This window comes from Balaenoptera musculus, chromosome 7 (genome assembly GCF_009873245.2).
Source record: "Balaenoptera musculus isolate JJ_BM4_2016_0621 chromosome 7, mBalMus1.pri.v3, whole genome shotgun sequence".
Lineage (NCBI taxonomy): Eukaryota > Metazoa > Chordata > Mammalia > Artiodactyla > Balaenopteridae > Balaenoptera > Balaenoptera musculus.
The window spans coordinates 67,894,117-67,910,481 of record NC_045791.1 but is presented as its reverse complement, the minus strand read 5'-3'; the positions used below and the strand labels follow the sequence as shown (position 1 = coordinate 67,910,481).

The following is a 16,365-nucleotide window of genomic DNA, read 5'->3' as shown; positions in this document are numbered from 1 at the left end:
TGTGTGTGTGTGATATTACTAATCATCAGTGAATAAAGTTCTTTACAATTTGGGGTCATTATTATTCCTTTCTATTTGTGAATGTTTAAATGTTGCCACCTAGTGGCAATGTACAAGTACTTTTTATTGTGGATTGCTGCCTGAGATAGTGGAGTATCCTGGGGGATGGGAAGGAATGACTATAAACAGAATACTTACCTTAATATAAAACTTATGTGATTCAGCACACTTGGAAATTTGAAAATATATATTTTAATGTATTCTAAAGTTATAATTTTTGTTTTAAATATTTACCAGCAAAATATCATGTATTATAATATTTTTTCTTATTTTCACTTATAATCTTGCTTATTATGTTCACTTAATTTTGGATAATTTTCACAAGTTTTTATTAATTTTAATCTCAATTTGTATAAAAGTAAATCATGTAGGCTATTTAGAGGAGATACCATGGAGGCACAGAATGCATCATGAAGTCAATGAAAAAGTGAACTGTCTTCAGAGCAGACTTTGAAACATGATTTTTTTTTTTTAATTTTTTTATAGCTACTTTATTTATTTATTTATTTTATTTTTGGCTGTGTTGGGTCTTTGGTTCGTGCGAGGGCTTTCTCTAGTTGCGGCAAGTGGGGGCCACTCTTCATCGCGGTGCGCAGCCCTCTCACTATCGCGGCCCCTCCCGTTGCGGGGCACAGGCTCCAGACGCGCAGGCTCAGTAGTTGTGGCTCACGGGCCCAGCTGCTCTGTGGCATGTGGGATCTTCCCAGACCAGGGCTCAAACCCGTGTCCCCTGCATTAGCAGGCAGATTCTCAACCACTGCGCCACCAGGGAAGCCCAGAAACATGATTTTTGATCACAGAGGGCTGGGGAAAGGACACAAGTTTTTGAGGATTAATATTGCCCAAATCTCTCTCTACTTGCACTGGAACTAAATGTAGTTTTTGGTTTTGCTTTGGAAATCTCTTTCGGAGCAGAGAGAATGTTTTAGCTCATTTTTTGTATTAACCAAACCTGGTTATCAATTAACAATTTCACATTTTAAAAATACATTAAGAGTTTTCCACATGTAGTAGTCTGAGTAGGTCAGACCACTATGTTTTCTATGCCACCACTGACAATATACACTTCCAGCTCATGGTGTCACATTCATATGATCCAGAAGTCCTAGATAGCAATGAAAAATTAGCCTCCATTATGTAAAATGAAAAAAGAGTGCAGTGAATGGTTAGTGGTTTAGGAGTCAGAAGGGGTTTGATTTTTAAAAGATGAGAATAACTTTCTGAGAAATTAGTTTTCAAAATGTGAGTTTTCTCAGGCTAAGCTATCTACTTCTATTTGAACACATAAATTTGCTTAATTATTCCACTACTCCAGGAAGTAAACATGTCAAACATGAGTGTTTGAATATATTAAAATATATTAATTAAATTTCTGTATAGCTGTTATGCCACCCTCCCCCAAACCATCATATGCAAACTGCCCCCTCTGCCCCCTCTGCTTGTCCTGCGTTTATTCCCTCTGCTGTACCAGCTCATATTTGCTTACTGTGGGCTGGAAGATATCCTCATGCTTAGGCATGAGAAGATTCTTTTACTATTAAACTCTAACTCACTTACCGTTTTTTTCTTGATCCCTGCTTCTAATTAGTAAAAGTGTATTGAGTTTTTTCATCCTTCCTTTCCTTTCTTTGGTCCTGTTAAGAATCTCTAGGGTTAAAAAGCCATAAAATAGTTAACAAGGCTTGTGGGCATGATGAGGTCTGGGGACGGGGCATTTCCAGAACTGAGGACGTAGCTGTCCCCCAACCTGCCTTCAGAATGTGGGCTAGGAGGAGGGTGGAATTCAGCAGCTGCAACTCACTGCGCACTGCCCTGAGAAGTAGACTTGGCTGAGTCCCTGTGCCTTTCCCTCTACTTCTCATTGGTCTGGACTACCTTTGGGAGTAGTTGGGAAAATAAAGTGTGCCAGACTTCAAGTACTAGAGTAAAGAGGATTGAAATGTGAAAATGTAATAAGCATATACTGAGTGTCTACTATGAGCCAGGAACTATGTGAAGCATTAAAAACTTAGAAAGATGAGAAAAACCACAAACCCCAATCAAGGATCCATCACATTCTTTTTTTAAGTGGGGGGAAGTTAAGCAAGAACATACACAGTTAATTTAATCTAAGACAGACAAGTGAATTTAGAAATCGTTGATTAGATACCCTGAACAGCAAAACTCAACCAAATAAGGAAGCTTATACTAGAATACTGATGAACTGAATACACTCTTATAATTATTTCAAGAAGGCTCATTACTGGGGATTTAACACATCAAGAGTAAAATTCTTACCCAGAAGGTACCGTGTCCCGATGGTAGAGGCTGACCAGGGCTGAAATCCGCAATGTTGGAATAGCTGATGAAATTACTGTAGGTGGCTGGATTGCTATTTTTTTTAAAATAATGAACACTTTATCTCCATCAAGAAGTCTGCTTTTTGCTTTCTACTAAGTACATATTTGGCAATAGGTTCTAATTTCTACTGGCTTATTTTTCCAGGGTCCTCGTGGTCCTCAGGGAATCGATGGAGAACCAGGTGTTCCTGGTCAACCGGGTGCCCCAGGACCTCCTGGACATCCATCTCACCCAGGACCCGATGGCCTGAGCAGGGTGAGATGTGTGCATTGTTCAATATCATCTTTAGATAAAATATTAAGTTTTTGATTTATTGTTATGATTTTAAATTGTGTTAGTTCAGATGTTGACCCTTGACTGCAAGAGAAGCTTAAGTGAACACAATACTGCTATGAATAACAATAAAACTAGGAAATCCACAGGGAATTGTTGGAAAATTCAAAGTAGCACTTTTTAAAAGTGCTGCTTCAAATTATTTGTATTTCTCAATGTCAGTTCTGGTCATTGGAATTTTGTACTTTCTGATGATTCTGAAGGACCACTAATATTGTTCCCACTATGAATTGATAAGAGAAATATGTCCTTGTCCTTTGTTCTCTAGGCTCAGAATGCTGACAAAATCTGTGTCATGTCCTCTACACCAAGGGAGGATGACACATCCAGGATGATGTATATGAAAGAGCCACTGAGTTGACACTAAAAATGCTACCTGGTTATTTCCTGAATATCAGTTTCCTGCCAGAAGTAAAATAAAACAAAGTGTCTTTCTATACCTGCCTCTTTGAATTCTTAGTGGCAGAGACGGGATTTATGAGTAGATTGCATAGCACAACAACGGAACTTATGGAACTCTGAAATATGATTTTTCTTTTACAACAATTTTTACATTTGATTTTCAACACATTGTAGAAGGAATTGCCAGTTTATTTTTAAAACAATACGCACATTCTTTTCCCACTAAAATCTGGAAATTAATAGAACTCCTGGAATGAGTTTGGGCAGTTTTGGTCAATTGGGTTACCAGAGATTTTTAGATATGAAAAAGAGTAGGTAAAACTGTTGCCAATTTTGGAACATTCAAGGACTCATTAAAAAGATTGTAAAATTGTAATCAACTTATATAAGTGCAGTTTAAAGTTGGCCACAAACAAAGAATACCATATAAGTAAAATATTCTGAAATGGAATCTGGAATCTTTAGGACAAATGTTTTAAAGGCACTTTTAGGTTTTGTTCAGATGCTTGGCATGCTCTAACCATGGGAGGAAATCAGATAAAGAGATTTGAACCTGAAGTCGATTAGACTGGCTAAATACTTATCAGAATGATCCATGCTTTTATCAAGTATCAGACATTTGGCCCATTGCAGTAGTTATTCTGAAGCAACATAGTAATAAAATACCCCGAGGAAGATTGTTCAATGGAAAACACATACAATGAAAAACAGCTTGAACCTTATTCCTTGCTTTAAATCAAAAGTTTAAAATGATTCTCAGAAGAGCCATTCTTTAAGAATCCCAGAGAATGTACACTTCTCAGTTTAAAAAGTATGTTGATATATGTCTTTTACTGTGGAAATAATGTCAACACATTGCTTTTACAGCCGTTTTCAGCTCAGATGGCTGGGTTGGATGAAAAGTCTGGACTTGGGAGTCAAGTAGGACTGATGCCTGGCTCTGTGGTAAGTTCAGATTTTACTGATAATCAAAGTACTTTGGAAAAACCATTGTGCAGAGAGGTTTGAGTTGGCTAGTTAAGAAGTGATGTGTGTCTTCTTAAAACATATTCATCCATCCATTCATTCATTCAATTTATTTATCAAACCCTGCTGTGTGCCAGTTAAAAGCCCAATGGTTTTCCATTCATAACTGTGCAAAATATGTGTCTACATTAATAAAGGGCTGTCTGTATTTTTCACTTACTATTTGAAGAAAATAAAGAATTTTAAAACATATAACCACCACCACCTCAACAAAAACTGTACTTTTTAAAAATTAAAAAAAAAACTTTTATGGTATTGTTAGAAAGTTATTTGACAAAATTTTGAAATGAGGAGTTTTACCACTTTAAGTTTTATTATTTCCTATTTATCTTAATACTCTCTGGTTGCCTTATGCCAACAACTCTAAAATTTATGCACTGGGCCATCCCCATTCTCTTTTGAATTTCTTCAGCAGCTAGAAAGATTCCCATTTTCTCTGGGTAAGTATTTTAACCTGGGTATTTGGAGCAGTGCAATATCATTGAATGAATTAACACTTTTCAAAGCAACTTCTCCATGCTTTTTTACTCATAACATAATTCAAAGGCATCCCAGATTAATGACATTTCAGACAATGTAAAGTCAGACTGCATAAACACCCCTTCTATCCATCCTTAAGGCCAGCAAGTAACTTAAACATTGTTTGTATATATTTTAAGTCATTTAAACATTGTTTGTTTATATACATTCTAAGTCAGTAGCAGTATGGTTTCATTCAGTGATTAACTTGGGATATTTTTCTAAAATATATGAGTTTTTAACCGTTTGAAGTTGAAATTACATATGTGTTTATTTTTTTTAAATGAAGCTTTTATTTTCTTACTAGCTAAATATCTGATCAATCCAAAACAAAAATTTAAGTTTTTGCCATAAGAACAAACTAGATTTTGATTTAATTGCTTTCACCTTTTAAAGTGTGACATTTTAAAAAATTACATAGACATTTATTAATAATTTTTAAAATTGCATTTTCCTTTTCTTCCTTTGGTTAAGCCTCAGTGTAATCATTTCATGGTTAAATGGGGAAAGCCTGTGTGGATACTTTAAGTGTATGTTGTGAAAGAAAGAAATAACCCAAAAAACTTAGTGCCCCAGATTGTTTTAAACTTACATTTAAAATAATCTAGTCATTATTATTGATAGTTTCATAAGCCTTTAATTCAACTTGCTCATTTTAAGTTATAAGAGTTAGCTGCTGTGAAGCTGAAGAATTAAATAGACAGTTTGATAACGACTTTATGCTTGCCAAGGTTTTTCTTTGTTGGATGTTCTGCTTTAATAGAACCACCCCTTAAGCAATTCAAGTGTTCTTGTCCCAAAGACATTGGGTGTGTATAGGCACATTCTTTATTCCTTTGTGTGACACTGAGGGTGTGTGTAAAATCATCCCAAATGTTGCCCAAGCTTTAATCTTTTTGAATTTAGCTGTATTCCAGGTAAATACAGAAGGACAACGTCATCACCTTTTCACTGTCAGAGCTTTACTTTTCCAGATTCTAAAGCTGATTCAACATTTTTTTTTTTAAAGGATCACCTTATAGACGTCCTGTTTCTAGTTTTTTGTTTTTTTTTTAAAATTAATTACTTTATTTTTAGCTGTGTTGGGTCTTTGTTTCTGTGCGAGGGCTTTCTCTAGTTGCGGCGAGCGGGGGCCACTCTTCATTGCGGTGCCCGGGCCTCTCACTATCACGGCCTCTCGTTGCGGAGCACAGGCTCCAGATGCGCAGGCTCAGTAGCTGTGGCTCACGGGCCCAGTTGCTCTGCGGCATGTGGGATCTTCCCAGACCAGGGCTCGAACCCGTGTCCCCTGCATTGGCAGGCAGATTCTCAACCACTGCGCCACCAGGGAAGCCCCACTGATTCAACGTTTTTGAAATGTTTCAACTAATTGTCATGAACACTATGCAACTTTTCTTCTCATTTGTTTCTAAGGGTCCTGTTGGCCCAAGGGGACCTCAAGGTTTACAAGGACAGCAGGTAAGTCTTTTTATAATTAAATTACATACTGTAGCAAAAAAAGAAAAATGTATAAATAAGGTCTCTGTGACATGACTGCTTTTGGTTGACCTTTGAATTGCATATTTTAATGCTCACTGAATGGGATGTATTCAGTTAATTTTCACTCACAGAAATATATGCAGTATGTTTTTCATAGATTCTTCATGATGTTAAAGTTTTATTATCTGGTTTCATTATGTTACTGATCTCCAATACAAAGAATTTTTATGTGCCTGTGCTTCTGAAATAACACATCATTATCTCATGTCATGGTGAAAATTCTCATAATTAGTTATGTGCCAACTCTGGAGCTCTGAAATCAGATCATAGGACATCACCATGTGGTATTATTAAAAATAACAGTGAAGATGATCACTCCATCGAATCTTTAAAAAGAATATAATACTGTACTTTCTTTCTATAGCCTATCAAATACCAATAAAATAGTGATGTAGAGCTATTTTAATGTTTGTAGCAATTTGACTGGCAGTAGAAAATGATTTTTTCAAGAGAGAGAAAGAAAAGAATTCTTAGCTCAATCAAAGATACCGTATTTTCATTATCATGTTGTGGACTTTTACTTCAAGCTATTTTATATTATTGCCATTGTGAATGGCAACTGTAGTTGATGAAGAAGAAGAAGAAGAGGGAGATAACTACCATTATTGAACACTCACTCTGTGCCAGCACTATTCTAGGTTCTTAACCTGCATTAGTTATCTGAAGAGCTCTAGCAGCCTAATGAAGTAGGCACCATATTATTCTCATTTCACAGATTAAGAAATGAGGCATAGAGAGATTAAGTAACTCACTCAAAGTCACACAGGTGGAGTGGTAGAGCCAGCATTTTGAGCAATTGCATTATACTACAGAGAGTGTAGGATTTAGTATTATGTTTTTCTTTGGTTTGTTTATATAACTTACATATTATACATAAATTATATATAGATATATAATTTATTTTCAATTTTAGGGTGGTACTGGCCCTACAGGACCTCCTGGTGAGCCTGGTGACCCTGGACCAATGGTAAATGTCAAGTAAGCATGTAGACCCAGTTAAATATGGGTCCACCATTACAATGATGTCATGAGTTATTTATATTACTAACTCTTTCCTAATGTGACAAGAAATTCCAGTCCAGTTCAGGAGCCCTCTGTTATGGCCTGTGCTTAAGCTCTACGTTTCTTTTGGCAGAGTATTTAAATTCAGAGGCTTTGAATGTGGTCAGCAGAAAGTGCTAAGATACTTGCATTTGTGAACTTTTTTCCTGTTGAGCACATAATCTGACAGATACAACATAAAATTCAGAATATTAATAAAGTTATTTTCTATGATATTTTTCATTTATTGCAGCCGTATTTTGGATTATATCATTGATGGGTATGGGTAAATATAGATAAATATTCTTTTTTTTCCTTTTGTGTTGTTTCATTTTGTTATTAGGGTCCACTTGGCACACGTGGACCAGAGGGCCCTCCTGGAAAACCTGGTGAAGATGTAAGCTACCTTTCTTCATTTTGCTTTGAAATTTCGAAAGAGGCTAAGAAGGAGCTACAGTGTTAACATGAAAGTTATTCATTGGTTCCCATTTCATTTCCTCCATTTCTAACTGTCATTAAAGTCACTAAAAACTGGAGAAGTCAGAATGGAATTTTAATAAATTTAAAAGTGCTCTTAATTTTGATGGTATTGTATTATTAGGTACTGTATCCTTGCCTGCATTCTTCAGGTTTTCCATTATGATTTCTCCATGAGATACTAGAATTGTTACAATAGCAACAACCTTTGGTAGTAGAGCTTTTGAAGTGATCTTAAGGAAAAATACATTGCTTTGATCCCAAAACATCATTGTGAGGCCCTCATTAAATGGATTTTTTAAAAAGTGTTAGTAAAATAGTGTCAATATTGCTCTCCAGTGCTCAAAATGCTTCATTTTGAGCACTGAAGAAATTTTGAGCATTTGAAGAAATGCTTCATTTCTTTAATTGAATTTTTAATTAAAGTTATGGCTAAACTTCAGATTTTAACATTAAGAACATGTGATCAAAGAACAAAGAACACCCTGTTCTTTGATCAAAGATCAAAGAACAGGATGTAACAACAGATTTGCTTTTCTGGATTCTTTTGTTAGTTGTACCAAAGTTGAGGATAAAATTATGGGTAAACCATCAACGTCTGTGTGACATTAAACCAAGAAAATATTTTCTCTTTGTGTATCATGAGATCTATTTAAGTGGATTACAATGAATTTGGCCATAAAGAAAATATCTCTGGTAGTTCTTAAATTTTTTTCATCACAAGAAATAAATGGCACATATCATTGTAAGAAGCACTATTTATTTAATTCAGTGCTACATGTTGATGTAGAATTTCATAGCATGTGTGTGTGTGTAAATTTTGATGTTCATAAAATGGTGAGCTAGGTGAGACCAGTATAATTTGTATTTATTTCTTCTTCTGATAAATGAGTGAAATCTCCACAAACTGTCTTGCTCTAATGGATTGCCATCAGGAATAGAGCTGTGTTCTTACACTGCTTAGAGCATTGGGCGTAAGCTTTCTAAGTAAGACTTTTTATCTGCAATTGATTTGTCATTTAGTCTCAGGAGAGAACATTTTAATTCCTCTTTGCTTCCCTCTACTTTGCTTTTTTTCCATAAAGGGTGAGCCTGGTAGAAATGGAAAAGCTGGTGAAGTAGGATTTGCAGGATCTCCGGTAAGTTTATACTGATCAATACAACAATGTAAAGACAAACTTCAAAAAATAAAGAACATTTAAAATTAACTCGCAATTCATTGCCTGCGCATGCATTAGGCACTGTCACCAAGATATGTTCTCTTCTGTCATTCTGAAACAGGACGGTTTGCCAGGGTGATAGCTAATTCCAATTGCCTGCTTTGCATTGGCACCATATGAATGACCCTCCTAGAGCTAGAAAATTATATCATAACCTAACATGGATTCTTTCCAAAATGAATATCAAATTTTCATTTAAGTCACCAGCTTGACTTACTTAAATTTCACAACATATCAATCCCATTTATCTTTTAAAGATATTTTTAGTATTTTTAATTTTGTATTATTCATATGTTGAAAACAACTGCTTTAAAGAGTTTATTGATTTGTTTTTTATATCCTAGAACAATAAATTGTGGACAAGATTCCTGTTTGGCTGCTTCCCCAAACCCTGTTGTTGACTGAAATTCTTGATTGATGTCCTGGCCCCTAAAATCTTATGACAAGGTGTACTGATCACCAGCTCTGCTGATACAGCTATTTTTTTCCCGCTTGGCTTACTACAGGGAGAAGTCCCTGGCAACTGGTTCCACCAGAATTCGAGACCTGGGCCACTTGGCCACACTCTGACCCCACCTTTCTTTCTTCACTCATATTACTTTGATAGGCCCTTCCCTAGGATGCACTACACAGGCAATGGGGAAAATTAGAAAATGATAAGCAAGCAAAAATGTTCTGACATTCCTGCTCTTAAACTTTTTCCTTGTCCAAAATCCCCTAAACTGATTTGGCCTCCTACTTATTATATTTCCGATAATATCCTAATGTTTCTGCCACCCAATACATCCAACAATACTGAATTATTCTCCCTTTACTTCCTGAAAATTGATGAGGTTCAATGCTAGGATTTTTTTTAAACAAATAAATGCTGATCTTTTAAGGGAATTTACAGCGCTGTAAGGATTATTTCGTTTCAAACACAAAACCAGTTCCCCAGTTCCCCGCTCTCTCTTTCCTTTCCTCCCCCATCAGCCTGAAAAGTCCATGCAGACAAAGACATGTGGTTTAGTCATTAGCACGGATGTCCACGTGAGCCAATCCAGGCTTGAACCTCCTGCCCTGCTACACTCTTGCACCTATTCACAGCGTAGGCCCTCCACGGGGAGGAAACGTGCCCTGCCAGCATGTCACAGATGCACTCTGTGAGTGCAATGCAACGATGTGTGATTGGGGTGTGATGACAGTCTTGGGTCAGCAGAATGAGAAAAATTTTATGAGCGCTAGTACATCTGGTTTATTTTCTTGTTATATTAAAGATATGTAATCATATGAGAATTCCCTTGCAGACCACAAAAACTCAAAAGTTAACTAATTATTTGAAATAACATAGCTCAGAAATTCCCCTATAGGCTTAGATGGATGTATACTGAGTTTCTGCTCAGGATGGAGGGGAGACGAATCTCAGTAAAGGGGAGCATTCCAGTGGAAAAACTTAAAGGGAGTTTTTGAAGTGAACGAATTCCTAAGTCAGGCTGTGTAAACAGAAGAATTAGTGGAACTTTATTTGTTCAGAGAGCATGGTTTGATGTGCCCTTACTATGATAACCCCCTAGAAAACACTACAGAAACATTTTCCCTGGAAGAGGTCGCAGAGGAATTATTGCTTTGCTTTTATCATACAAATTTCATTTATTGAGTTATTTATTCATTCAATTAACTTTAAGTCTATGATAATACAGAACAGAAGGATTTTGCTTGTTAGATTGTGCTAGTACAAGAGAAGTTCCTTAAGAAAGATTTAGGAAAAGCACCATGAATGTCAAGAAGATGAAAAAGATGATGAATGTTAAACCATTTCTTCATTCAGTTGTTTATTCAATGCTTATTCTTGAATGCCCACTACTAAGGCATAAGGCTAAGTGCCAGGGATATGCAGATTAATAATAATAATTGATAATATTTGATAGCATCAGTCTGTGCTATTAAGGTGCTCAGTCTACTGGTGGCAGTATTAATAGCATTCAGTTCAAAACCTAATTAATGTATTCAACCAGAATAAGTGAATAATTAAGTCACTGGGTCGTTATCTATTTTAAGAGGGTATGAGTAAAAAGTTTCAAGCATCATTTCAAAATAGTCATGCCGTTTGGATTTTATTTAGTGTTTGATTTCTATTTTTTTTTATTTGATATGCTTAGGTGAAGGATGCATAGAATTAACAGAAACGAAGAAACTGAGTCAAGGAACCAACCCATTCTCTTCGTATTTCTTGACTTTCTTTTCTGTTGGATATTTCATTTTCTCAGTTTTTTAAACAATCACAAATCCACAAGCTTCTTCTGAACATTTTATTTAAAAAAATTTCTGATCACATTTTAATATAATCTTTCTAATCATATTCTGCTGCTAATACTTAGAAGTTCAGAAAAAATAAATCATATTGGTTTGCTACACATACATTTATTCTTCTACCACAAATAAAACACAATATAAAGGCGGGAAAACATAGTTTTCCTTAAGTTCTTCGGATATTTTTTCCTGTACCTTGAGCTACTTGATTCAGGCACTGAGCAGGTTGACTCAGGTTTATTTTCTTGTTGTTTATTCTTTATTAATTATAATACAGTGATATAATTTGAAAATTTTAAAATGTCATCAAATCAATACCTGGCATTAATCCGTGTCTCTGTGTAAGACATGTTTCCATTTGCCTTGCTAATTTTTGATCACCTAGATGTATTTTGACAGGTAAAAATATACTTCTCCTTTTTTTCCTTAGGTTTGTTAGTGAAAAACTATGTACCAGATATTTTTTGGAAAAAAAAGTGTATTATGCAGTTAATGACTCTGAAATGCCTTATCTGTTTTTTTTTTTTACCCTCAACAGGGAGCTCGAGGATTTCCTGGGGCTCCTGGTCTTCCAGGCCTGAAGGGTCACCGAGTAAGTTCAATCCTCTGTAATCCTTTTAGATACTGTGGCTTGTAGAGTAGGGTCTGGGGAGCATTACCTTCAAACTCTTTACAATTCCATTTGTCAATTGCCCTTAACTGGCTGTGGTTGTAGTAGTCATCTGCAGTTACCAAAATCACAATGCTTTGTTTTACATTTCATTTGATTCTATAAACAAATGTATTTTGAGTTCTTACTATGTAATACTGCGAATACTATGAATACTGTGCTATAAAAGAAAAAACAGTGATAAATGAGAAATGTCCATGACTCTCAGCTTCAGGCTAATGAGATTCAGTTAAGAAAACAGGCAATTACTATATAGTGGAATAAACGACACAATACTAAAAAGTGCACTAGATCACAGGGGGTGCCTAGCCAACTCAGCCCAACTCAGACATGGAAGTCTATAGAATGCTTCTCTCTTTATAACTCAGGATAATTAATATGCAACTATTATGTTACATACATATATAGAAATTACATATCTATCTATCTATCTGAAAGCATGGTTGATATTCACTCAGTGTACATTGACTGGCCTCTGTTTTGAGTGGTTGAGCTTATAATTAGAATGCTTGCTCCTATACTAGTTATTAAATATTTTGAACATCACTCCTGGATATAAACCATATTTTATAACTATATAAATTCTATAATTATTTGTTTTCTCTAAGGCCACCATAGGTTTTTTATTTGTTGCTATAAAATAAATTTCTATGAAGTCACAAAAATTTGAAAGGTGAGAACATTGCACATTGAAAACGTTATTTAAAGAGGGAAACCCTACTTTAATTTTCTTTGAATAGACTTTCAAAGAAGGTTGAGAATTTGGAAACATTTTGAGTAACAACTGTAAATCTGAGATCTGTTTTCATAAAGTACTTTCTGTGAGCTTATTTTTGGTTCTTCTTTTACATTTCTGAGGCTCAAAAAAGCAATAAAATACAAATTTATGTTTTTCTTCTCAGGGACACAAAGGTCTTGAAGGCCCTAAAGGTGAACTTGGAGCAATCGGTTCCAAGGTAATTGTATAGTATCTCAATACAACCCCACTATAGCATTTCTGTTCTGCTTCAAGTCTAAAATTTTTTTCAGGACCACCTTAAATAGTTCTGGAGGAAAGAGGAGTATAAAAAATGAATAGTTAAGTAGATAAATTTAATAGATAAATATAATCTTTCATGGATGAGTGGCAATAGATTTAGCAGGATACACAACATGACTTAATTTTGCCACCAAGAACAGCCACCATGGCACTGGGTTTCTACCAATGTAGGATGGCTGTTATCTTTATATAAAGATGCACTATGAATCCACCCTCTAAAACACATTTACTCTTTTTTCTTCTTTAAAAATATCTGAGAGGTTTAGATGGTTCATTAGTCCCATTATTTAGTACCCTTTTAATTCTAGGGCCTCTTGGCCATCATTTCTTTCCCAAATTTATTTATGCTTCTAGAGGGAAAGAGGACATTCAGGAAGTGCAGATGACTTTTTAGTAGAAAGTACGATGAAATACATATGTGAAAAAGCATTTGGCTTTAAATTTGTCATTTCTAAGCTTCCTATAAGAGATCTTAAAGGAATATTACAGTCAATTTTAGCTTTGTAAAATTTTACTTGACCTAAAGTATTATCAGACATAGACAAATAATTAGTTTTTTAATTCTAATTAATGTGGCTAGGTGTGATAGTTCTATCGATCTTGCTTAAATCCCCAGTTTTATTTTAGACTTATTTCTGTAGAAACTAAATTTCCATTGTATTTTGAGAAAAGGTGTTACAGGAGAATTTTGAGGTCCTTCATTGAAAGTATACCTTTCAAATGCTCACTTTGAAAAATAAACCTTTAAAATAACACACACATGGAACAGAATGATATGAATATCAATTGAAGGTTTCCCATATTGTAATATGATCTCATTTTTGCTTTAGGGTGAAGCTGGCCCTACTGGTCCAATGGGTGCCATGGGTCCAATGGTACGTATCAATTTAATTCTTTGCTTTTTTAGATAATACTAAGAGAATGTTTAAATGAAAAAAAAAAAAAAGACCTAGAGCACATATGTTAGCTGGTGAAATAATCCTTTATTATCAGCTGAAAGGCAAGCACACTATAAGAATTGCCCCTTCAAATAGAAAAGGCTTCCTGCATTACATTGTTTTTCTTATTTGTTGAATACCCTTATTCTTTTTCGGTACCCAGTGATCAAATCATGATTATTGTAGATTTAGGCCATTAAAGCTAGGTTAAGTGAAATCTATTTAGGTCAATTATAATGGGTCTTGATTGATTTGAGTAGTGAAATCAAACTACCCTAGATATTCAAGTAAGATGTTTCAAGAGATGTTTCTCTCTCATCTGCAGGGCCCAAGAGGAATGCCAGGAGAGAGAGGGAGACTTGGGCCACAGGGTGCTCCTGTAAGTATGTGTATTTCAACTCTCTCAAATGCTTTACTGAATATGCGTTTTAAATGAGAATGACATACTGGTTGCCTACTTTGTAATTTTTATACTTTTTATTTTGAAACAAATTTAAGTTTACAGAAAAGTTGTAAAAATAGAAGAGAGTTCCCATGTACCCTTGTACCCTATACCTACCTTCTGTTAAAGTTAACATCTTACATAACCAAAGTACATTTGTTGCCTACTTATTTTAATACAGAATTTAAGAAATAATAAAAACATTTAGCAGCATGGAGAATCATAGACTTTGGAATAGTAATCACATTATAATAACAGGTAATATTTATCAAGCACTTATTATCTGCCAAGCATTCTTCTAAATATCTTTATCTCTTGTTCATCACAATCCTAAAAGGTAAGTACTGTGAATAAACCCTTTTAAAGATTAGAGTCTCCTGGTCATCTTCTCTTGATTGATTTTAATTGTATAGATTGAGAAATTCTCTTGCTGTCTGTCCATCTACCTTGAACCTGGAGGGGAGCGTTATTTTGTTCATTCTCATCATAGCTCTCTGAAAGTCAGGCTATACTTGCTAATATTTCAAAAACTTGCAGTTCATTATATTTCACCCACTTTTCTTTTGACAATTAAGGACTGCCATCTGGCCTCTGTTATTTTGATATCCTATCATCCCCATTATAATTAAAATTCCCAGGTTTATAGCATCCCCTACTATTATCCCATAGAAGACAACCACCTTAGTGCTTCTCAGTGGTACCAAAATCAGGGCCTTGATTCAGGAGAAGTGAGACCCTCTCACTAGGCCATTCTTAATCACTTACAGGCAGCGTCTCCTCTGGAAATGTAGAGAATATTGTAGAATATAGTCAGCTATTGCCTTATCCAGCCATACATATTATATCCAATCTACTGTGTTCACTTCTCTGTGCTTTATTCTACCATCTGCCCAGGCAGTTCCAGCATTTCTACTTCACTTAGTGTGTGCCATTGCTCTTTCCAAGTTTCTAAGAACTATTGTCCCTGTTAACAACATTTCCCAGGGTCTTTATCAGGGTGTTAAATATGTATTATGGGAGAGTGCTTCCAAATCATTAAAATTCTCCAGCTTTATATCCTGTCCCTCTTGATCCAGTACCTTCAGGACCTAATCCCATACATTCTTTCTTGGATTCTGCCTCTACATGATGTATAGGACTTATAGATTTTTTGGTGTATAGTCTCTTCACTCTTTTATCAGAAACAGCATTTCCTCAATGCAGTTATTCTGTGACTTGATGCTAGTTGTTGGTCTGGTGGCCAGGGGAGGAACAGGTGGTGGTGGTGGTGGTGGTAGTGGCATATGTTGTCTGGTAAAGTAGAGGCCTTTGTTTCATCTTTAAGCAAGAGAGAAGTATAAGCTGTTAATGGTGGGAAGGACCACTTCTGTAGGCCCAGAGGCTTCAGGGTATTAGAGATTTCAAAGTTCTTAAGATATCCCAATGCCAAATTTCAAGGTCCCATTTCCCTCCAATCAAGGGCCCTGACCATGGCATAGCAGACTTTCCACATTTTAGAATTCAACCTTCTCAAGAGCACTTAAACCTTTATCATAAAGTCCTGGGCCTAATCTTCAACTTTTTCTTCCTTCTGGTTGTAGAAGATGACAATATTTTTAAATGCTGCTAAGAAGATTTATATTGATGATTAATTACCATCAGCCTTTCAGCATCTTTCTCCAATGGATTCACTTGACAAGACCCATGCAGTTCCATTAACTTTGTAATTGTTACATCCCCTAAACCTTCTCAAATGCCTGAGCTATTGCACCCATAGCCCATTCCCTTACACTTGTACCTATCTGAGTTCACTACTGGAGACAATATTTACTACTGCATCACTACAGCATGCCAGGAGAAATCCATACCCTATCTATCGCCAGCTGTCCAGGGAGGAATCCAGCTTAAAACCTCCATTTTAGCATAGGCTTTCTTGACTACCTCTGGCACCAATGATATACGGGTCAATTTTCCAAGGAAATGGCATTAAAGCAGACTTGTGTGCAGGAAATTTGTTTTCTGAGTGCTCTCAGAAACTACACCCTATGGGA

At 35.6% G+C, this 16,365-nt stretch overlaps 1 protein-coding gene across 1 annotated transcript in view; it reads left to right on the top strand.

Moving 5' to 3' along the window:
* COL5A2 (collagen type V alpha 2 chain) overlaps window positions 1-16,365 on the top strand; it is a 143,303-nt gene that overhangs the window by 81,504 nt on the left and 45,434 nt on the right. The window contains exons 7-16 of the mRNA XM_036857841.1: window positions 2,545-2,655; window positions 4,003-4,080; window positions 6,094-6,138; window positions 7,133-7,186; window positions 7,604-7,657; window positions 8,823-8,876; window positions 11,785-11,838; window positions 12,819-12,872; window positions 13,786-13,830; window positions 14,219-14,272. Coding sequence (XP_036713736.1) covers window positions 2,545-2,655; window positions 4,003-4,080; window positions 6,094-6,138; window positions 7,133-7,186; window positions 7,604-7,657; window positions 8,823-8,876; window positions 11,785-11,838; window positions 12,819-12,872; window positions 13,786-13,830; window positions 14,219-14,272 — 603 coding nt within the window. The remainder of the gene's footprint in view (window positions 1-2,544; window positions 2,656-4,002; window positions 4,081-6,093; window positions 6,139-7,132; window positions 7,187-7,603; window positions 7,658-8,822; window positions 8,877-11,784; window positions 11,839-12,818; window positions 12,873-13,785; window positions 13,831-14,218; window positions 14,273-16,365) is intronic.